The sequence below is a fragment of the Anguilla anguilla genome, chromosome 5 (genome assembly GCF_013347855.1).
Source record: "Anguilla anguilla isolate fAngAng1 chromosome 5, fAngAng1.pri, whole genome shotgun sequence".
Classification (NCBI taxonomy): domain Eukaryota; kingdom Metazoa; phylum Chordata; class Actinopteri; order Anguilliformes; family Anguillidae; genus Anguilla; species Anguilla anguilla.
This window is the reverse complement of record NC_049205.1, coordinates 14,148,912-14,173,777: the sequence shown is the minus strand read 5'-3', so window position 1 is coordinate 14,173,777 and position 24,866 is coordinate 14,148,912. Positions and strand designations below refer to the sequence as shown.

The 24,866-nt window shown below is 43.1% G+C and overlaps 1 protein-coding gene across 3 annotated transcripts in view; it reads right to left on the bottom strand.

Moving 5' to 3' along the window:
• Positions 1 to 24,866, bottom strand: part of LOC118226931 (disintegrin and metalloproteinase domain-containing protein 33-like) — a 101,422-nt gene that overhangs the window by 67,819 nt on the left and 8,737 nt on the right. For 2 of the 3 annotated variants that reach the window (XR_004765127.1, XM_035416930.1), the window contains exon 2: positions 16,758 to 16,840. Coding sequence is in view for 2 of the 3 variants with exons in the window: in XM_035416930.1 (XP_035272821.1) it covers positions 16,758 to 16,840 (83 nt within the window). In the remaining variant the exon portion in view is untranslated. The remainder of the gene's footprint in view (positions 1 to 16,757; positions 16,841 to 24,866) is intronic. The other variant, XM_035416932.1, reaches the window with a different exon arrangement.

The window sequence follows — 24,866 nt, the reverse complement described above, 5'->3', positions numbered from 1 at the left end:
GGCCATCTGAATAGGACGGGCTTTCCGTTTCTCACACACACAGCCGGTCCTCGCTAGAATAACATGCTTGCGCTCGTTTGAACCAGTGCGAAGCAAAGCGGAAAAGCTTTGTTACAGCCTTCACCGAGCCGCGAGAGGTGCGTGAGCAAACCCTTTTGCAGACTTGCAGAACTGGACGTGAAAGGAGACACCCGGGGAAAACAGATGGATCTTAGAGGCCCGTGGCTCTCTCAGTTCCCTCGGGGAGGGAAATGGGCTGGCAAAACAAACAGGGCTCTACAGACATCTGTGAAAGGGACACCGTTGGCCCAACTGACTGCGATGACATAAGGTGAAGGACGTTGAATGCGGTGCTCTTCTGGACTGTGTGCTCATTAGTGTTCTGTCTCAGGACCAGGAGGCATCCTGAGAGTGAATGTGAGTCTGTAAGGTACTGTACAGATTAATGAGCAGAGTCAATTAAATTCTGTTCAATTCAGTTCAATCCGATTCAATTCAATTCAATTCAATTCAATTCAATTCAATTCAATTCAATTCAATAAGACTTTATACACTTCCTTAGGATAATTAGTCAGTCCAGGCCTACAATGATTCAAACATGAACTGAGCGACACAGACACTAACACACACGACACACAGACACGATTTATCTACCTAAGATAGGGGTTTTCAACCTATTCCGATCCTGGGACCCCCATCACAACTTTAAAAGGGTTAAATAACTAAAATAAATATTCTGAAATGTTTTCCCAAATCTATAGGGTTTGCCTGTCAAGTCTACAGGGGTCCACAGACCCCCTGTTGAAAAACCAGGATCTAAGGGCAGACAATAAATAGAACATGATCGCTAGAATGAATCAAAATGAGCAAATAGCAATTAAGATTTTTTTTAAAGGGCTTTGATCACTACTCTTTACACCATTCAGGGCCACATTTTTATAGATCGCCTAGGGCGCAAATGTGACTCAGCGCCTGTTGGTGTAGCATTAGGAATAGTGGAGGCAGCCCCCTTGAGGTAACACTTCAAACTGTGTATAGATGGCATGGTCATCACCCAGGATTCATAGCTAGACTTGTAGCTTACTGGTCCTACAGTAAAGAAAAGCTTACTCAAGAACTGTGGTAAAAAATGGACATGCATTTCTTGAACAAGTGTGGCTAACACAGCAGTGATTTAACATAATTGTTGGCATAATTTGTGACTACAAATTGAGCAAAAGGGTAAAAATGTGTCCTACTTTGCTAAAGTAGGCTAATAGCGCCTTCATGCATTTATCCAATGGCTAGTCATTGACAATGATACTATGCTTTGGGCTGACTTATCTCTCTTATCTCATCCAGGAGGTATTGGCCTACTGCAGTGTTCTACCTGATAAATTTAGAACAAGTGAGAAAAAGTGGCAACAGAAGTTCAAAATAACATATGTTGCTTGATGTGTCATACGGTTTTATGTGGCCTTTCAGATTAATGTTAGAATCACTTCATCGACTGAAATGCTTTCTTAAATACAGACTGACTTAATTACATAAATTCTTACATTATTCATGACTTCTCCTGTCCTCTAATAGTCATTAAAAATCATTTAATTGGGCAACATGAAAAATATATTTTATAAATTAAAATCAATCCTTAACGTAGAAAGGGATTCCAGGCTTCGGTTGTAACATCAAATTGTGTTAAAGTGAAGGTCTAACTATTTTTCCTGAAGCAGATCATTTTGTTTCTCAGCACACTGAGAACAAGACCGCATGCAGTGAGGTGTGGGTGGGTCAAATGCTGTATGTCTGTGGGTCTGGAGAGGTCAGTCTATTGTGGAGCTTTAATCCTCACTAGTGAACAGGTTTCTTAAGCAATGGCCAGCACACAGAACATGGCGAAAAACGAGACTGAATACAGAGAGATGGGGCACACGCAAAGTCTCAGTCCAGAGTGAGGTTCGATTCGCACTAACTACAGTGTAACTCTGCCCACTGGGTACTGGGTACAGTTTCTCTTCCTCCAACCCAAGCTATTTTTGAAAATTCCTCTGGCTCTCATAAGGGAAAAAGGATGATGTGCAATACTGATGCTCAGCCAACATCAGGTCTAAAAACCACTGAAGAAGCAGACTTTGTACATTCTGCTGGGTAGTTAAATGAGGGGGAGTATTTTATAAATACCAGCAGCCCCATAGTGGTGGAGAGGATATTGATGATTCACAGATTTAAGCCAATCATAATAGAGTGGAATTGTGGGTGGGGCTAAGGGCTCTGGCTAAGGGCTCATTTCACATGTGGACAAATGAACAGTCTTCAGCGGTCATTCATGTACTTATCAAGAAATGCAGCTAAAATATCAGATGCTGTAAATGTTACGGCTAATTAAGTAATTAAGGTCGGAAGTTGCCATGAAAACCAGAAGCAGATACAGCCCTCGTTGCCCACCTCTGCCTTAAAACTGTCAGGAAAGAAAGTGAACAGTTTTTCCTTCCAGACCACACCCACATTTCCACAGTATTTGAGCCTATAAGTCTTTTGATTGGTTCATATGAGCGGTTGACAGTAAAATGGTAGCTCCACCCATAGAGGGGTCCACAAAACCCCATTCTCAATAATGAAGATCCTGAACTCAAATCACAAAATAACAGCTTGACACTGTTGTGCTTTCGCAAAATTCCTAATCTTAACTGCCCTCTCTGAAAAATATGAGTTGGGGAATGCGTGAGAGGTGATCTGTCAACTCTGTCTGCCGCCCAAGAAAAGCCGAAATAAATAATGGGAAATAATGCCCGGGAATGCTTTATGTACTACGGCCTATACCTCTTATGCATAAGTCTGCCATCTTGGGTTTGTGCATTCATCAGTCCTCAACCCCCCCACCTCCCCTGAAGACAACTTCTATTGGAAGTCACAAAGAGCTATTCATCATCTCACAGAGTGGTGCCAGGCTGGTAATACGAGACTTATCGATCCTAGTCCTGTCCAGCTGATTTACTATATGAGAGCGTTCTCCGCTTCAATATGCAACACTTCCACTGTTCGGTCCTAATTCAGCTCGCAGTTCCACAAGGCTGAGGTCCGCCATCTTTCAAGTGGGGGCCGTACAGCTTTCCTATAGCTTGATTTGTTAATTGTTTTCTTTTCCGCCATTTTGACACATGATGATGAGACCGACACTAATAATAATTTTTTTTTAAAACAAAGAAAACAGCTTTTGAAGAGCGCGCCAAATGACAGGCATCTTCCCCCGATGTCTTTTCATGTTTAATGTATTCATCTGTGGATAGCTATAAAAGTGGGTCACAGCTAGAATTTCATTTCGACATCTCCTTTGTTAGAAGCCAGATCCCACCGACTCTCTTAACAAAAACATCAAGCGCCAGTCAAACGATGGAAGGGGAACTGATGAAACAACACAAACGTACAAAAACAAAGTGAAAAACCGAAGGCCACTTCAAACAAAAGGAGAGATTATGGAGAGAGAGAGAGAACGGGCCTAATTTATAACAGGCGGTGTTGTGTCAGAGCCCCTCAGCGTTCTCTGTTCAGTAGGTCTCTGCTGCAACCTTGTTTTCTCTCTCCATCCCTGGCCAAGGACTGTTTCCCAGTGTGTACGTTGCATAAACATCGCAGTACTTCTGCTTAACCACTTGATGGGCCACGACCAAGAACGATCAGGAGGAAAAAAAAAGACAAGGGGAAAATCTTTTCATTTGAGGGTCATCTAATGAGAGACATTCGTGGCAGTGTAGCTGCCAAGAAGGTGTTTTCCTTTTGCACAGCCCTATAATTCCGTACATATTGCTGAAACTTTCAGTCCAGAGTTATACATATGGATATCTGTTTTACAGGAATGGGTTGGTCGACAGAAACTAGATCTGGGAAACTCGTATATTGAAAAATCACAGCGAGTATTTTGCTTATCCAAGCAGTCTTGGGATAGGGATTTAGGATTGCAATTATTTCTTTAAGGAGTCTAAAAAGATGTGCAAGTTTTCCAACATTCCAGGCGCGTTCATGGGAATGTTTTGATGAACTCTTCGAGTTTTGCAAAGAAATGCAAGTTTGTGTATTCACTCAAGTCTCTGGCTGTTCTGGCTGGATTTCATGCTGATCTCTCTAAGGCTCCTGGCATTGGGTTTCCCAGAATTGGTACAATGTTGTCAATTGTACTGAATTTCTATGCAACTACACAGCCAAGCGCACACTTGCAGATGGGTGATAAACTCATGGAAAAATGTCTTTATTGTTTGAATTATATATACATTATATATACACTACATATACTATTTATTTGTGTGGCCTTTTCCAGGGTAAGAGTATGTCTATTTCAGCCTGATGCAGGATACGCCGCTTTGTTTTAATTCTATGATCACTGGCTCTGTTTTTGGAGCGTCTGCTCAGAACTGTCTTTCCCGTCTCTGGCAGTTCTGCTCTCTGTGCCACGCTGTGAAGGCAACTGGAACGTTACACTTCCTTTCAGATGACAGCCAATACCATCCGGGACAACCGGGTGATGAACAAAAAAGAGAGGCGCGGCTTCGGGCTGTCTCCGCCAGACGAGACCGTAGCTCCAGGCTCCAAAAAGCAAAGCAGGAGGACGCGATGCTGGCCTTAGCGGCGGCGGCTTAACGGCTGATTCTGAGTTTGAACGCAAAACAAAAAAGAGCGGGCCGGCCACAGCCAAGCTAAGGGCTCCCTTAGCATTCAGCGAGCGTGCTAACGTGCTGCAGTATTGTAATGGAAGGCACGGCTACTGTTTGCTGGCGGGTTCCTCTGGGTTTCCAGATCGGAGCCACTGTTTACAGACACGGCGTTGCTTGGCACAAAGACCCTGGCAACCAGGCGAAGGCTGAGTCAAATTGGAACAGGATATACATGTAAACGAAGCAGAGAATTTTCTTCTGAAGGCCACCATGGACCGTGAGGAGCACGCCTACGGTTTTCTTTGGGGTCTACTCTGATGATTCTTGCTGGTGGACTACCTGAGGGAGCTCTGGGTGGCTGTGAAGATGACAGCCACTTTAATTAAGCGGAAATGTGCAAAGCCGGTCCAGGTGCTTGGACGGATTAACAAGCTTTTTTTTCCTGGAGCCCAAGATTCAAACGTTTGACTAGACTTTGGCTCCGAGAGCATGCAAACATATGCTCCACTCTGAGGCCACACTGATGCGTTTCAAAGGCAAAACCATCAGAGCAACACACGGAAACTGTGATCGCTGTGCCCGAAACGTTAAATATATTACTGAAGGTCCCGGAATAATCACACAAAGAAACCACCCCACTGCATCAGATGGGTCCTTCTGTATGAAGAGGAATAGTGTCGGTTTGAAATTAAATTAGCTGATTAATACATGTTGACAGCACTCAATTATGAATTATTAACATAAAGAATACATGCACTTCACATGGGTGCTGGCTGCACTATAGTGACTCAAGAGGCACAATTAGCGATTCTAAATTGGGAATAAAAAGACACAGACTGGGAATTTTGTAAGTAAAAAAAATAGCTTGGCAGGAATTGAGTTTCCAACCGTAACGTTCACAATCACGTTTACAACCACTTCTCCACATTCCCTCAATGCACAAAAAAATCTCCTTTGTTCCCCCTGAGTCACAACCGGTTCACAACAATCGGTTAATTTCCAAATTCTTACAGCATGCAGCCCTTCAATTAGTCTAACAACAAAAGTGGCGTATGAGAAAAATAGCTCAGCCTAAAACGCAGATGCATTCCAAATACTATAGTGGCTCATTAGCTCACAATAACAATGAGCTGAACTCAAACGGCCTACATCTGCTACACTAGCGAATGCACGCATCGAGCTCTCTCCACCCAAACCCCAGGCTTAAAAAGCGAGCCGATTCTCGGTAGAAGCACTCATTGGAGCGAGCTTTGGAGGAGGGAGGGGGGCTGGAGTGGGGGGGGGGGGGGTAGTTGTGGCTCGGGTGGGCAAGGTCAGTCGGATGTGCGAGAGCAGCGTGGGGGCGGTGATGTGGTCTACATCACTCCGCCGAGCAGGACGCCCACGCGCTCGTCGGCAAACGGACGCTGCCCACCTGGATCTATTTACAGACCGCCGTGTGTTACGGCGTAATAAGGAGGTGTGCCGCGAGAGCATCGTCATTGGCCCCTTCCGTTTTCCCCACTCTGCCGCTTCTTTGAATACGGGTATTCAAACGATGGCGCACACCCGGTAGGACCTGTCACTTTCTAAGACCAACAGATTTCCTAAGAGGGCTGGCCTGTCTCATTACCCCTGCTGTTCCCCCAGCTCTCTCCTGTGATTTTCTCCGAAAAGTCCCACAATGCATCGTGGTGGAACGCCTGGTGTCAATTAGGGGTACGCCAGGCAAACAACGGATCATTATTGAGGGGACAGCACACATTAGAGGAGGCTGCAAAAATCCTACACAAGCCACCGTTTAGACCCAGAGAAATTCCTCACCTGTTTTCCTCCCTGTGATTAGGATAGCTTGTAGATTCTATTAATCCAGAAGGGTTTATCCAGCACCAAGAGCAGACGGTGAGCTGGCTGGACTCACATGCCTCTCGCAAACTTGCTATTGTTTTTCTTTAACGCCCCTTGACATTTCTGGTATTGAATTATCGCGATGCTCTGTCAGCATGATAAGCATTAGTGCAAAAAATATGCTGAATCCCTCTCTAAGAATGCATTTAACTGATGAGCAGTTAGCTGCTGCTCGTGAGAGGCTAGCCTGTAACTGAAAACCAGAGTTTTAAAATACTGCCTGTAAAACAAATCCATCCATATCACATGGCAAACATAATAATCATAAGGTTCTGGAGATAGAGATAGTCCTCAGCATGTGTAAAGTGTCTCAGCGATGTAGAACAGTTTCTTGGCCTTATCTAAAGTTCACAGTGCCTGTGACAACTCCCAGCTGGGGATCTTTTTGACTGCGGATCAGGGAACGCTTGCATGACCTTTTGAAGTTCTCCGGGTGCGAAAGCAGCCTTTTTGTTCACGAATACAAAGGTTCGTAAATCATACAAGGCTCTGTATTTCGGAAGAACCTTTCACTGACTGTTTTTCATCTCGGGGAATCGTGGCTGTCATCATGACATCACCAGATTTTTTAAACTTGTTTTTCCAGTGTTCAACTCTGGAAACACATGCTTGCAGGAGCAGTCTCCCAAATAAACTAGCGCAAAACAATATGTTCCAGAGTACATGAGAAGAACGTCAACAACACCCACACGGAACCCACACATGATTTTCTAACAAGTTACTTATTTTCAACAATCTCTTAAAGGAACCTTTTACCATAGCCAAATATATTGTTTTACAAATAATCACACTTTCATGATAGTGATAGCTAGTGTTGAAATACCATTCATGGGAGCTATATACTTCAGTGCACATTAAGCATGGTCCTACAGATGAATGATTTTGTAATTACCTACTGTACAGCCCAACCACAGGTTAACCTGTGGGCTGTGGTTTTTTCCAGGCCACTAACGCCTCAGAAACTCATGGCTATGAGATGACTTCATAGCAAGTGCCAAAGAATCAAGCTTTCTCTCTGGCAGTCATCCATTTCTCTTCCCTCCCTCCCAGAATGTAAAGACTGTGGCCACACTGCCCAAACAATGAAGCCTCAAATCCTTGGGACTGGTACTGAGAGTGTACGTGTGTCACATGGTCAGTACGTTGTGGCCTGGTCCCCCGACACCGAGCTCTTGGTCTGCCTCCTGTTCTGGGCTGCCGGTCCAACCCTGCCCCAGTCCAGCTTGTACACAAATGACACTGGGTCCAGTGTGCCGTACAAAGCCGGTTGGAGCTGGCAGGTGCTGGTACAGTAACTGTTTTTTCACTCCTCTGTTGGCCAATAACTTCTGGTGCAGACATCATTCTGTCCATCATCATAACAGTCACTCCTTATTGGTCACCTCATAACCAGTGCCAGCAAACAGGCTCCAGCAGTTCCCAGACTATTCTCTATTCTCACATAAATAATGGTACTAGCCAACTGATACCTAAGCCTTTTTGAATGACAGCGCTTTGGGGAAACATAATTTACATTGTGTTCTGAAATGTTTGGAACAACAAGGCACACTTTTTGGATTACATAATTATTAAGTTTATATATAGTTGCTTAGTTTTAGTATACTGGCCATTTCTTCCACACTGGCAGTGACCGTATTGAATCGCAAAACAACTTTTTTTATCTGTTACATTTGTAAATGAGATGCTCACAGTTTCTTCTAGCGTTCTCTTTTCTTATCATCAACATCACATGACAATCCAAAATTCAGTAACTTGGGACAGGAATCCAAATACTGTATCACGAGGGACTACAAGACGAGCAAATGTTGGACAGAGACGTGTCTAGGAGGGCAAAGACATCTCTCTGTTTGGGTTTGCCTGTGATGTGCTGGTCTATCCTGGGATTTGTCTCAAAAAGATCTTAAGGATCTGTCAGGTTGAGAAACCCCAAAAGACCTCCGGTTGTCAGGCTCATTTAATGTGCAGCTGGATTAGTCACTCAGTAGAGAGGATTCCAAGATCTGAAATGGAATTCGAAAACCGGACCTACTATACAAAGCACCTGACAACAGAGACGTCAACTACAGGCATGCACTACTGACTCCGCAGTTCTAAAATCAATGAATTACCAAACCTTGAGAATTATACCCTTGAGTTATACAGTTCTTTTTGTAACTGAGTCTCCATTTGCCAAGCAGTTGCTTGATTTTGTTAGCTGATTTCAAGTTGAACGAATCTGACTGCTTTGCGCTAGTTGATTGAGCAATTCAAAGCAACCAATCTCCCTTTTTCGCAGTGGCGTTTGTGCACTCAGCCATTTTAACATACATCAACATTAGCAGGTAATATAATTTGCAGTGTACAGGACAGAGAGAAAGTAACTCTAAATGATACCCAGGGCCAATCGCGCAGGGGTAGATGAATTTAAAACCAGCACTTTCTATCAATACATTTCAATTTGCCACTGATCCAGATCTGGAGTCATTATTCATGGCATCCTTTAAAGACAAGATAAAGATCGAATAACAGGGACAGAAGTGAGGACAGTGAGTGCAGAGTAGCACAATGGTGAGAGAACTGGACTTTATAATGAATGCTGGGAGTTTGATTTCTAGCTGGGGCACTGCCGTTGCAACTGTCACGGTTTCTGTGCAGGTAGATCATTTTTCTGTGCCTGCACCGGCTCAGTGGTTAGCATTCCGATTAGCCACTTGGCTAATCGTTATTTTGGTGTGTGGGGACGATTAGTTCGAGCTTGCAGATTAGCCACTCGGCTAATCGTTATTTTTGGTTCCTGTGGGAGGATTGTTCCTGCTTGAACATTCCATGCATTCCTGCAGGGTTACCTCTGATCTGTTTCACCTGTGGGTTGCTCACATCTTCCGCTGATTACCAGCCACACCTGTGGCTGGGTATTTAAAGCGTCAGTAGGCAGTGGAACGGTGCTTGAGTGTAACGTGTTTTGCTCTAGCCAGTTCCCTGTCGTATTCCTGAGCAAGGTGTAAGGAATTTAAGAACAAAGAAATTTAAAAAGCATTCTGACTTCAGTTTGTTTGTTTTTTGGAAAAAGGTATTAGGACGGTATAGGTCCAGATTCTGAGGCCGGCGGTTTTAAGGGGTTATTGTGTCACCGTTGGGGCACAAACCTTTCTGCCCTTTACTAACCAGTTTCCCCCCCTGGTTTTAGTTGGCCTCAGAACTTCTGTTTGTTTTTGAAAAGACATTTTCTTTTTCTCAGCTTCGGTTCGAAGTTGTTTATTTTTCATTTCTCATTTCCCTGTTCCTTTATTTTCCTTATATACTCCTTCTTCCTCAGTTACCCGTTTGGGGGTTTATTATTCATTATTTGGGATACGTCCCCTAGGAGTATAGCACCCCCTTCTTATTTCGTCTCTCACGAGACTCAGTGGTTACTGGAGTGCCTTTTGGTAACTTATAGATCCCCTGTTGGTCGCGTCTGGTCTTCACCCTTCCCCGCCCTCACAGCAACATACTTAAAATGAAATGCTTCGGTAAACTATCCAGCTGTATAAATTGTACGTAAAAATGTAATCTGTGTAATTCGCTCTGGATAAGAGGATCTGCTAAATGGCAAGATATACAGTACAGGAATCTATGGAACACAATGCCTGGAGTACCAAAGTAGAGTTGCAGTTAATGAGGCCTTCTTTAGCCACTGCCCTGTTTCTCAGTCTGGGGGCACGCACACCCTCAGTGAGGCTCTCAGCACTGTGTGCTGTGTGGGCGAGCCAGAGTAAAGTAATGAGTGCCCTCATCAGAGACTTGGAATGAAAAAATGTCAATTCCACCCCTTTCCGGCAGCTTGAAGTGTCTCAAATCACTTGTCAAAAATGTACTGCCCCGGCCTGGCCCTTGGCAGTTCACAAAGTCCATCGGACTATGGTTTAAAAAGTGCAAATTGATCAAGGACATCACATTGTTTTTGGGTATAGGACAGGGCTTGACACACCTTTTTGAAAGCTTTGGTGATAAAATACTGGCTCATCACTGATTCATCCACCTCTGGTATTGCTGGAATATATCAGTCACATCAGACTTTTCTTCTCCAGCAAAAATAGCTGGAATAATCCCATCTTTTATCAAACACATACCCACACAGTTCTTCTTTGCAGGAGATAAAGTCTCATGGCTAGAGCAATTAAATACAAGGATTTTTGACAACGAAAATGTTTCGTCAGATACATTTTGCATAGCTTCAGGGTTCTCTTGAAATATAAGACAAATATGAACTTTCATTTGAAAAAAGAAAGGAAAATGGTGTTCATATGAGCTCCATATACTGCACAAGACAAAATACACAAGAAATAATCTTTGCACAAGCACCAGTACATATCACACGCAACAAACTAAAATCACTTTCCGTACTTTATAGGGACAATGTGGTTTGTAAAGAAGAAAGGATTGTGGATAGGCTTCCAAATTCTAGGAGGTATGTCACTGATTCAGCATCCCCAGGTGTGTACTCTGAGTCTGTATGGTTTTTAATAAAACCTTGGTTCCAGGGTTTCGTGGCTGCCTTTAAATTCTTATTTGTCACAGGCTTCCTGTTTTTTTTCCATTGAGATGACAATAGCTGATTCTCTTAGGCAATGAATAACACCTGTCACCTATTATGAATGAGAAAACAGACTCATCCCAGACCTAAATCTTGAATTTAATGAAGAGAGAACCAGGTGGCTCATCCTGCTAAAACACTGATTTCCATTGTGCACAGTGGCATGTGATTGGGCGTAGTGTCGCCTGGGGAGATTGGCGGGATTGTCCTTGTGTCACTGTGCACCGCTAACTCTGATTCATCAGGTCCTCTTTGTCTACTTAGGCCAGCTGTGCTTAAGGTGCATTCTTCAAATGCAAGGAATACACAACTCAGCTGTGCAAAAAAATACAGGCCAGTGGAGTGAAAAGAAGCAACAGCGACTCCCAGCATGCACCTCACAGGAGAGCGTATGCCTGTCTGCACTCCTTGAAATTGCATTTCAGCAAACAGACAGGCCTGCAAATGCAATTAGTCATTCCAAATTTGGAGGAAAAAACTAGGAAGAGAACAAACTGACCCCATAAAATACCATGGCTTGGCATGTATTTCCATGAGTTATATGTCCATCTTATTTCAGACACAAAATAAACCATAACCTTATTTGACCACTTTTAGCCATATTTGAATTATATTTGGTCACTGCAGGCGAGACAAAGAAGTGGTACTGATTCTGTGAAGCTGAGGTTCATTCAACCTGCAAAGTGTCAAACTATCAGTGAAGCACAGATACAGGCCATGCTCAACCAAGGTGTAACTTGGGGGATGGATACCTGCCATCCCAATGAAACTGGCATGGGAGGGGGGAGCTCAACATCCTCTGATCTGCTGCTGACACAAGCTCGGTACCCAACTGATGCCTCCACCAAATACCAGGGACACATGTTGCACAGCCTTCCCCCAATCTGTGTTCTGATTTGTGTCAGTTCAACTGTGAGTGTGACCCCACTGACATTTCTCCAGACCTCCCTCATTGTCTCGGTGGGTTCATGCGTGGAGGCTTGGTTCCTTAGAGGTGTCATTATTCTCTCAAGCCGCAGAAGAACGCACTCCCTGCAGACTGCGTAGCGCATTGTGGGAGACAGCACCATCTGTACCATCTCATCTGAGGATAAAATGCAGCCAACGTGCAGAAAACAAAGGTACAAAAAAGTTGTACAAGCTTTTTTTTTTTTTCCCCTTTGGTCTGCCTGCAACAGCACGAGAGGACACGCTCTTTGAACACATAAATGAACACCAGGGCGCTCGATGAAATGTAACATTTACATTGAGCCGGCTGAGACAGTGAAATGCTGGTCACGACAAATTCTCGGACAAAGCACTCAAAGGCAACACGAGGGATGGAACCGGGATTCAACTTTAGGTCCCTTTAGGTCATCTGGTGTCACTGGTGTTCTTTTGACGAGTGCAAAGCTCTGCCGCACAGTCCTTACAAGTGACTGTGGAGGAAGGGCTTGTTAGACAGGAAAGAATATTAATAGAATGCTTTTATGGTCCTGCAAAAGCAGCCTTATTTTTTCATGAGTGCCCCTGCCTCTTAAACAAGCACTTCAGAGGCAGTGTGCATTAGAGTAGCGGGCTTGCTAAAAAGACCAAAAAAAAAACCCAAAAAAAAAAACAAAAACTGGGGATTAGCGCCGGGTCAGAGCGGCCTTTCCTCGCGGCACAGCGCGGTGCCCGGGGGCGAGAGAAACAGCGGAGCACCGGCGCTTTCGAACAGCTGCTCTCTCACAACTGCTCCCCGGTCCCCGCTGCTCCCTAAGGCTGGTAATCTCAACCGGCGTGCGATGAAGTAATGCCCTCCCGCGTGCTCGGAGCAATGCATGAAACAGCATGCGCGGTGGGGTACACTTGAATGAAGGGATTTTGCATTTTTAGACATGGGTCTTGCTGTGCGAGACAAGGATGCATGTAGCTGCAAGTAACTGAATCAATAATTGAAGAACTGAGAGGCAAGTGGGCGGGGGGGTGGGGGTTACTTTGATAAACTTTGAAAACTCTAACTTTCAATAACCTTGTAATGTTTATCTAATGAGAGCACAACTACACATTAATTTCGTATCAACCCACCTACTTACTGGTCAATGATTATCCAAGACCTCTATAATGGTTTTAATAATGACAATGTTTTATCTTTCTGTGTGAAGTTTGCAATTTCTCCTCGTGTCCATGTAGGCTTCCTTCAGGTAAACATTTTGGTCAGCAGTGAGTACTGTGTTCCTCCCATAGTCCAAAGACATGCAAGTTAGGCTAATGTGTCCTTTTTGAAAGTTGCAGAGTTATGCTACCTGCAGCTGAAAAATAAGGAATAGCACAACTGAACATCCTGAAAATGCTAGCCAGTGCAAAGCCAAAAGCTACTCATTGGTATTCAGTGAACATAAGGTAAAATCTCTAGCGGGCAAGTGGAGCGACAGGGCTGGACTCGCTTTATGCTATTACGCTAGCATCGATAAGGTTGAATTTCCTGCGTGATGGGTGGGAGCTTTAACGTGAGCCTCCATCAGTCCGAATCATCGCCACCAATTACTGGGCTGAAAGACGCTCGGCAGCAGTCCTAGAGAAAGGCCGGCGGTGCTTTAGCCTTCCTGTTAGGACAGGAAGAACTCGGAGCCTGAACCGTGTTAGACTCAACCCCCGTTGGTGGTCTTCAATCGGCTACTTGCTGATAAGACGACTGTTCCTGTGGAAACAGGGACAAGCAGAAGCGTGCCTCCTGCTACGGTTGGAGGAGGGCTCTCCGGCTTGTAGGCACTGCCATAGTCTGCAGACACTGGCCTAGGGACGTTTACTGGCGAGAGACATCCACCTCCCTCGCTGACCAACCCTGAAAGAAATTGCTTTTGATGGAGCCCTTTTAGAGGGAATAGATCAGTCATTGATGGCTTTCCTGTCCAGCAACACTGTTTCCAGGGAAGCTTATTCTTTACTTTTCTATTTCTTTGAGGAGGCCAGGGACATGTGTCCGTCCTAGCCAAATCTGAGAGGTGGCTGCGGATCCGAGCCCTACTTCTCAGAGCAAGAAAACGATTTCCAATTTAGCCATAAACAGCAGTGGGGAAGAAAAAATGCAGGGGGCCCAGATTTATAAATACATTCCTCATAAGTGGCTGTGATTGTTATTGTGTTAAAGAAGACAGGGCCAGATTCCTGTGGTGTAAATTAATTTGACCTTTTCATCAGAACAGAAAAGACAATTTGTTGCTAATGGTATGACAAGAACACTCTAAATTATAGGTTTAGCAGAAACCAGACAAACAAGCATGAAGAACACTGCAAGGCTGAGGCTTATTTCATTTTTGCATTTGGAAGTCAGATGTTTTCTATTTGTTCTGATCCGATTTAATACTCCAGTGGCAAAATATATGCTTGTGCGGTACAGGGCACATGAATATTTGCCAAAATATTTGAGAGGAGTTGAACTCATTGCGCTATAACTGACATCACACTAATTCTCTTTGCGCACGGACAATCATCGGCATGCCACAATCATTCACCAGCTAAGACAATTACCGTGGCTCTGCAACAAAATATATAAAGTCAATATACCACAAATTATACAAGGTTCTATGTGAGCAAATCTACACTGCGTGCCCAGCCCAATATTGATTCTGCATCTGCTTAGCATGCATCATTTGGCAATGTAAATTATACAGTGAGACCAGCTAAGCACCTTCCACTTGACCAATAGCGCAGGTGCTTATCTTAAATCAGAATATTGTCAGAATATGTCAGAATACAGATGTTCCACAAGACACAGCATTGCACTGGCAGGCCTGGGCAAGGTCTGTGATCCTGGAGCCACCAAGCCTTTGGGCTGGCTGAGGGGAACAAGGACACTTACAGCAGCCTATAGTGGCCCAGCTGAAACATAATCAAGAGACTCACCTGCCTCCATTCAACTAAATGCTATATGTATTGCAAATTGACCCGTGCCACAATAAAGGCCAACATAAGATTGAATTGTGGGCAGCAGTGTAGTAGAATGGGTAAGGAACTGGTTTTGTAACCTAAAGGTCAAAAGCTCAGTTCACTGCTGTTGTACCCTTGAGCAAGGTACGTAACCTGCATTGCTTCAGTATATATATCCAGCTATATAAAAGGATGCAATGTCACTGCTATGTAAAAGTTGTGTAAGTCACTCTGGACAATAGCGTATGCTAAATGCCTGTAATGTAATTTAATGTAATTGAATGGAACTAAGAAAGTCGATTATCAAAATGCTAACTGGTCTCATCTATGTATTGCTGGTAGTACCAATTGCCATAGATTTCCAGAAGACAGAAGACACCAACTGTTAAGAATGCTTAATACCTTTTACTAACTTTTTAAACTGTTAACTGTTCTTGCTTTTGGCTTCACAAAAACAGGTAACAGCATCCCACATCCCATGGTGGTCATTCCTGGAGAGATGGCATGAAACAACAGCATAAAGCCAAGCCAGTTAAAAAATGACCACGAAAACAAGAGAAACCCAAAACACTAAAAAAGTCCGAGTTGCTTGGGTATATAAAAAAAAAAAAACTGCAATTGCAAACATGCCAGATAAAATTAGAGTTGCTTCTGAAAAAGCTGGAAGCAATGCACAGAAGGCCACCAATATCTCTCTTCAATGTTCTTTTTCAGAGGGCTAAGGTGAAAAAAAAGCTATGGCACTGGAGTGTTATGAAGAAAGCTAGCAATAGCATTCACTGAAATGGGCTTCAGGCTGCAACTAAAATGCAAATTGTGCCATTGCCAATGCAGTGAAGGAAAGAACTGACAAGATGATGAAAATTACATATGTAAAAAAACTGGAGAAGGGTCCTTCTATTCGGCTATGTAGGACAACAACTGTAGCGGAGGAGGCAGTGGTGATTGTCCATCGAGTGATACACTGAAGAGGTGGAACCGAGACAGCATAAATCGATATACGCTAAAGCATTCCGCAACAATTACCGAAGAGGACGTGTATTTGGATTCATACTTTACTGTGCACAGTCCACTTTGGAAACACGGTTTTATGCTTTGCTGATGGAGCAACCTCAAGGTTGGTTAAAAACAAGGAAATTAAATGCTTTGGAAGAAATGGCCCCATCAATTGTGAAGTTACTCATTGATTCATCATCAGACCCAACAACAGTCAGACACACCTGTCTGTCGAACTATGTGAAGATGAATTTTATGACACTCAAAATACGCCTGTTACTTACAGGTCTGGTGTCTTTCACAAAGAGATGTGCTAGTGTATTTCTGGAGCACTGTGAACAATCAATGACCTCCCGTGAAAGCCTAACTTTGCTAGATCACAAAAAAGATTCCCTTCCCATAAAACTGCTTACCTGGCAGGTGTGTTCAGCTTCTATAATTAGACAATTAAGGGACTTAATGGTCCAGAGGTGGACATTCTAATTAAGCCATTAATACACTGAACTAAAATATGCAATCAGCAAGTTTGATGAAAGTGAAGAACATAGTCTTAAGGTGCTGAGATCCTGATGCTGTCAAGACTATGCCAAGCCACACACAGACTGTACTGGCCCCACATAGTGGCCCAATAACCAATTAAAAGGGTGTTCACTAACACCATTTTAGTTTTTGTGTTTGGGATTTAAGTTTGTGTTTGAATACGGATGATACCTATGGATTAAGTTCAAGACATCATTCAATTATGATACAATAACAAAGAGTTTGTGGGAGTAGGGAAAGTATGGTGATCTCTGGGGCCTGACCTGCTCTGGAATCCCGGCCTCTCGTCTGGTCCGGCTTTGGGAGAGCCAATGCGGAACCACAGTCTGTCCATGTGGCTTCCCTGCTAAGGAGACAACAACACCAGGGTCAGCGAGCAAGAAAGAGTGCGGCTCTGAATTCTGGCCTTGTGTCTCTCTCAGGTAGCCCGCACCGTGATTAGAAAAGGAAATAGAATAGAAACTATTATAGTAGATTTATGAAATGTATTAGTATTCCGTGGAGATGAAGTGCTGTAGAATGAAGTCATTATAACTCAGAGAAACGCCTTCAGGAAACACACTCTAAACAATACACCCTCCACTTTCATAATGCCATGCTGATTGAAATAGAAAGGTTTTTATTTATTTTCACATTCTTGGGTTGTTTTTGTAAATTCTCAAGTGAACAAAATGAAAAAGCTGTATCCACTTCAAATGAGAAATTATTCTCCCACATTTGTCAGCAACAACAAAGCACAAAATCTCATTGGTGCATATCAACTTTCTGATGGCTGACTTCCGAGAAATGAACTCAAATCTTATGGAGTCAAACATTGTATTATTTGAGAACTGAGGACAATTTGAGGTGCAATGCTCGAGAGGTCAGAATGAATACAATAACAATGAAATTTTATTTATGCAAATATACAGTGAGCTCCATAATGTTTGGGACAAAGACATATTTCTTCTTGATTTGGCTCTGTAGATTCATTAAATGATATAGTAGATTCATTAAATGATATTTTTATACATTTTGGTTTCATATAGAAATTACAGCAGCTTTTATACAGAGACCCTCCATTACACAGCACCATAATGTTAGGGACAAATGGTGAGAGCAAAGTGTGGTAGCCAAAAGGAACAGCCCAAGATCCAAAGCACCTCCCTCATCTGTGGTGGGGGTGTTATGTTTTGGGCATGTATGGCTGCCACATGTACTGCCTCACTTGTCTTCACTGATGATGTCACTGTTGATAGCATCAGCAGATTTAATTCTGAAGCTTACAGAAGCATCATATCATCAAAACTCAAGTTTAAGCACAACACGTTGGATGTTGCTTCATTCTACAGCAAGACAATAATTCCAAACATACTGCTAAACCAAAACCAAAACCAAAATCTGGAAAATTCTTGACTGACCAAGTCATGCACTTGATCTGAATCCAACTGAACATGCATTTCATATGCTGAAGGCAAAACTTCAGGCAGCTAGCCCCCAAAACAAGCAGGTACTGAAGATGGCTGCAGTACAGGCCTGGCAGAGCATCACTAGAGAATACACCCAGCACCTGGTGATGTCTATGGGTCACAGATTCAAGCAGTCCTTGCATGAATAGGATATGCGACAGAGTACTAACCATGACTTTCATTTACGTAACTAATACATTAATACATTCCAAATATTATGGTGCCTTGAAATGGGGGGTTATGTATAACAAGTGCTGTAATTTTGACATGCTGAAACCAAAGTGTATAAAAATATGCTTAAATACAAGTTGAGAATGTGCAATTTAACCACATGTGGTTAAACCACAACCACATTTGTTTGATCACAAATCTAAAATTGTGGAGTACAAATCTAAATCAAGAAATGTGTCTTTGTCCCAAATATATTGAGCTTACTGTATATTCTCTACAATTATTACACTTATTTGAAGACACAGCGTATTTGGGATAGGTTCTAGGGTAAAAAAAAAAAACAACAACAAAAAAACAAAATAAATTGAGCTGATGCTGTCCAAAAGAAGATGTCCAATTGAAATTCATCAACTAAAGCCTCTGAATTTCAACTTGCAAAAATTCTAGTATTCATTACAGGGCTATACACTGGTAATATATTTATTTAGTCAGATCAAAATGGCATGCAGGAAAGCAGCAGTACTCTGATTAATAATACGTTCACAAAGAATACAAGGCACAAGCAATAATAAGAACAGGGAAACAAAACCAAAACTGAGTATATGCCAACAAAAGCAGTTCTGTGCCTACTGCCGGTGGCAGACATTGGGCAGACATGTTTTGAGTGAGAAGACCACGTTTCAAAATGGAGCTCTTTCAATAGTCACAGATGGTCCGCAACACATGTGAAGTTGGCTGGATGTTCGTCGCCAAACACGTGCTCAAACTGCCACAGAAGGAGGCCGAGGCGGGAGAACGTGGGGGCGTTTCGAGGCATGTGACCTAAGATGACCTAAACCTTGTGTCCCGCCAGTAGTCCTGAGCAGGTGCCAATTCCCCCTATCTGCAGCTGTGGAGATTTACTTCATGATCTTCTGGATTTCCCCCCCTTGCCTCCCCCCGCTCTCTAGATCTGTGAGGACCCACACCATCACACACCCCCCCCCCTTCTCTGGAGCTGTGGGGGCCTTATCCAAAGTGGCCTTGTAACATGGAGCAGTTTGACTCCATCAGCAAGCCCGACAAACGCTTGATTTACGCTCTGGAAAACTGGGCGTGCTCACAGCCCGTGCAGAGTGGCAAAAGAAGATAAAGCCCTAGTCAGGTGACCTGCTGCCACACCTCACACACACATCCTGTTTTTATCAGTGCACTAATGAATGACGTATCAGGATTGACCTTCCAATGGAACTAAATGTACAAGCTCATCCCTTTTAAACCCCGTCACCAAATTCACTGTACAAAAGACATTAAAAGCCTATCAAAATATACATGCTACAATCTGTATGCACAGAGAGCTCCATAAATGACTCACTATACATAGAATGTTCCTCCGAGTTGCTACTCAGCGTAAGCAATAAATAATTGAAAATCATTCAATTCATATACCAAAGGGCCTACTCAGGAATGGGGACAATTCCTATGGACTGAATGTTCCTGTTGAATAATTGGTCAAATCATTATTCATATTTGCAGAATGACTGAATGGAGATTTTCATTTCATGGCTGTGAAACAAGCTGGGCTGCAAAGCATTGTAGGTAACCAAGAGATGCCCAGTGAAATCCCCTGTGAAAACAGCCAAGTGAGGCATGTCAAGTGCCATGCCTACCACCTTATTTTTTTCCCTTCGTAGGACAGACATCTGGAAACTTCTGTATGTGTGTGACATGCATATCAATTTGCAAAGCTGTCTTACTGCCTTCAATATGGTCAGAGGGCAAATGTGGCTTTTTTTCAAAGCTCAGGAACTTTGTGATACTACACAGCTGCATCCCCCTGACTTTTACTTGAATAAATTCACGGTTTAAATAAACATTTTACTGTGTACAAGCCCTAAACATAATGAAGGGTTATGCCATAGGAATGCCACTGCAACACAGATGAGATAAAGCAAAGTAGAGCTTAAATGGTGTGCAGCAGCTATTTTATCACAAGAAAACCTTTTTTTAAATAAAAGTTAATTGTTGCATATGTTATGATGCAAGAAAGACAATTTTGCTTTAAGATTCATTTTTAAAACAGTGAAAGTGTGGACTATAAATTTGAAAAAAAAAAAACCCTCCCGCCAAATTTATTTACACCGCTTTTCACCACGTCTGACCATTGCCTTGTCAAACCGAGTGTGATTACTTGTTTGGCACCACTTTTATTTACCACCGGGGAAAAAGACATGTGGCCTATAAAACAACAGAAAAGCACCAGGTGGAAGGAGGAAAAGAGAAAAGAACAGGTGCACACCGCTCTCAGCACAGATGAGTTCTGAAACCTGTCAAAAGCTGTACCCTGGCATGCGCATCCAAATTGTCTCCTTATTTCTTTATCTGTCAGGTTTGAAACCCCAGCCATTTCGCTGGCTGAGACATCCACACACTGTACTGCACAACAGCCCAGAGTCACAAGCCTGTTTGTGGCACACTGGAGGAACCAGGACAAAGAAGATTATCCTTCTCCTGCCCTGCTCCAGTTCTCCAGATGGCCAGTTCTCCTATATACAGCTCCATAAATATTTGGAACAAAGTTTTTTTTCTTTCTTGATTTGGGTCTGTACTCCAAAATTTTTGATTTCTAGTCAAACAATTCTCATATGCTTAAAGGGCACATTCTCAGCTTTTGGTTACGGATATATTTATACATTTTGGTTTCACCATGCAGAAAATACAGCAGTTTTTTAGACATACCCTTAAGGGTATATAAAAACACTGTTAAGCAAAAGCCGAGAATCTGCACTTTAACCACATGTTAATTGTGGAGTACAGAGCCAAATCAAGAATAAAAAAATATGTATTTGTCCCAAATATTATGGAGCCCATTTTAGCCCTACTTGTGCAGCATTGTTTAGAAATGCTAGTGAGATGGGCCATTTCATTCTAGCGGGAGCTGGAAAAGTTTGTTTTATCACACGTCCACCAGACCCACTCCGGGGATCAGAGGGCTTCACCAATCACTGAGCACTAAGCTGTTGTGCTGGCAGCTCTTGGCAAACCTTCTCCGTTTCTATAGCCATGGGTGACCGGGGGAATGACGCCCCCACCGCAGTGCAATCCGCCACAATTCAGGCATCCTGGCACCATCATGCTTGCATGTCTACAGACACATGTAAGAACATACTTCTGTTGGCATGACCCACATGAAGCGAGCAACAGTTTGCCAGATCTGTAGTGGTTTAAACCACTGTGTAGGTGTAGCAGTGCTGCCATTTTATAGCATGACTGTTCACACAGTTCGCAACTGTGGTCCTAAAGTCTTAATAAAACAAGTATAACACAGTTATTAAGCTGTCATAACAATGAACAAAATCATTCCGAAGCAAAATCATGTCATGCTCTATGAAGGATGACATGCTTTATGTCATCTTTTACGTGGTGATGAAATCCTCATCTCAGGTGGGCTGTAACAAATTTTGTCACTTGATGTGAGGTCAACCTCTGGACAAATGCTCTTGAGTGATTTATAGAAGTTAATAATGTCTGTTGGTATGAGGTGCCACACAAGCTTCATGAACGCTTTAGGCTTAATGCTTTAAGAATATACTCCGCCTGTCACATCAGGTGTAAATAAATGGCTTATGCTGATGTTCCGTATCCTGACGCAGTCTGTTTACCTACACGCGACAAACAGAATCCATCTCAGATCTGACAAGACTGATCAATGATGTCAAATACACCCTCAGTAAGACTCCAGACAGCTATCCTTCATAAGTGCCTGAGAGACATGACTGCGCCTCTAGTTCCACAGAGACGTGGTAGAGGCCCAATCACAGAAGCCCTGGATGCCCCCTCCTGGGCACAATAACATTGTTAAGAAGCAGCCATCAATAAATCACCCACCTTCCACCAGTGATGGGAGAATGAGGCTTCGTTAAACCCAGAAAGGGCAGAGCTTCCATCTGGTATCAGTGTCTCACTGATACAAGCCGATCCTTGGATCTGGCTTTGGCAAAACAAAATCTTTTGATTGGCTGAAACAAGTTGATTGACAGAATCATTGTAGTTCCAGACATTACAAGGTTCATGAAGCCTCGCCCACTACCCACCACTATCTTCTACTGCAGCGAGGCATCAGAACCTTCAAAGGACCTCAGGATGGGCTGACCGCATTACAGAGCCTGGCCTGGGCTCACAGCTTCGGCATCCTTTCCTTTCCGAGGGCCACGGCTCAGATGTGGGGCGGAACTCAAGCTCATTGGACACGCCGGCTTATTGGCTGCAGCTGCGGAAACCCCAGGGCCACCTCTCTGAGGAAAGCGCTTTGTGTGTTAAATGACTGGCTTTCTAAATGCCACTCATTTTATACCCCCAACACCACCCCCACCCCCCCAACACCCACCAAACCCCCCCAAAACCCCACTCCCACGTGAGAGCTAAGCGTGCAAGGCTTCCTTCTCGTTTTTCATACGTGACATTAAAATGAACAGCGAGTCATGCTCCTGGTGATAAGAGATAAAATGATGTCTCGCTCACACAATGCAATCTTCAAACAGGCGCATAATCCTGGGGTTTGTTTTGTAGGCAGTAAAAAGCTGATTTAAAAAAGATATTAGATGATAGGTATATTTTCAAATATCTACACACTTTCAGCCTCCAGTTTGGTTCCATGACCACCTTTAGGCATCTACTGTACATATGGATTTGCATACTTATTGCAAAGAGAGTGCCATTTTACTGCAATTGGAAGAATACGAAAAAACTGCTAATAATTCAACGCTAAGTTTGGCATCCTTTTTTTTAACAAAAATAAAATAATAAATGACAGTAAAAGTACCACTTCATCAGATTTTTTTTTTCATTTTCCAAGGTGTTGGCAGAGATGGGGAAATGGCATAGAACAAAACACAGAGGGCACAAAAAGAGGCTTTCTTTTCTGCCCTCTGCTTTCCTCACATGCTTTCATCGGCCCATAAATCCTGTCCGTAGCCGGCACAAAAAGGTTCATCCCAGCAGCAGACAGAGGTCCTCTATCTCTTTATCACTAGCGAGGTGAGGACAAAGGAAGCTAGGGAGGTGGCTGCTTTTCACACAGTACAGGATGTGTACTGCTGGTCTGTGATTCCACAGGGGTTTGGTGGGGGGGTGTGGGGTGGGGGTGGTTTTGGCAGGAAAGGATGGGCCCGTGTATCATCCCTAACACTCATACCGATATCTCCTTCGACATATCTCATTTCAAACACACCCGCCCGGAGGCGGAGAAGAAAGCTAATGGAGGGGTCGGTGGTGAGAGGCCGCGGGGAGGGAGTGCTAGCATTCCTCAACATTAAGGAGAAACATGCACTGGAAATAGCGCGCATCCATACATGAAAAACAGCTACCAGGAGAACACTCATACAGAACTTAAAAAAAGGTTTTTATGTAAATGTAGTTTAACATTGCGAGCGATGAAGCAGCATATCGTTTCAAAGAAAGGTATGAATCTGTCATCACTTATAGATGATATCACATTTTTTAAAGGCATATACAGGTTTGTAGGCATGCAATATAAAGCTTCTATTCCATTTTTCCCCAGTGATATTCCGCGTAACATCTCCAGCAATTATTTTAAAAAGTTAGCACAATTTTTTATAGTTAGAGAATCAAGCACGTTTCTTGAGAGTCGAGAAACCACTTGAGATTTGAGAATACTCCTCTCAACAAAGATCTATGCGCTGTATGTTTGGATGATGAAGCGGCTTGTGGTTTGCAGTGCACAGTTCGATAAGCGTGAGCCTGTGGGACTTGTATCTCTAGGTACGGTTGAAAAGGGGTGACATGCCATCTACACCCACAGGTTATTTTTGTTCACTGTAAAAAAAAAATAAAAAAACACAAGCAAAGGTTGAACGTGCTATACTGAAATTGTGAAGTCTTTCAACGGTTTCCGGTTGTGTACGCCTAAGGGAAGTCACAATGTGATAAAATACATTTTTCAAAACCCCACAAAAATGTTTATGGTTTAAATGATTCATTTAGCTTGATTTGGTCTCTAAGCAGATATTTTAATGGAACGGTAAATATGGTGCTTTCTTGCCCATCCTTCAGTTCAGAAGGTAGCCTTTGTGGCAGCATTCAGTAGTAACACAGAGTTGACTGGTAATTGTAGCATCTGCTTGTTTTGGGCCTGAATTCAATTTGACACAGTCAAGGACGGTGTTTCAGGAAGACAAATGTGTGGGTTTGTAAGGACTGCCAATACATAGTTAAAAAATCATTGAAAATTTAATGTGAGTGCAGTTTTTTAATACAAGTCATTAGATTCCACTAGAATCCATGTTTTATACTCCTCCAATGCAGTCCAATTCTGGTAAGGAGACAATCTGATTATCATGGCCACTGTAATTTAACAGGCAAACTTGGTTTTGGAGATTGAGTCAGAGGAGCGTGCAGCTTCAAAGGGAAAGGTGCGAGCAGTTACTGAAGATTCCTTCCAAACGATGACTCTTCAGCGATCCACAGGTCTCCTGCTCAGAAGGAAAGACCTGTCAAGTAGCAACAGATTCAGCAGAATTACAAATCAGAAACTGTTAAGAAAAAAAAAAAACGTAATAAAAAAATATCACAGTTTCTTCGTTTTTCACTAACGCATGAAAAAATACAACAAGGGTGCCTTATCACAGATTCTAGCTTTGATCCAAATGTCAGGCCATTCTTATCTTGCAGCTTGCTGCTACTGTACCTTGAAACAGTGCCACATTATTTGTGAAATTCTCTGGTTAAAGCATGGCTAGCTGCAGACTCTTCGGA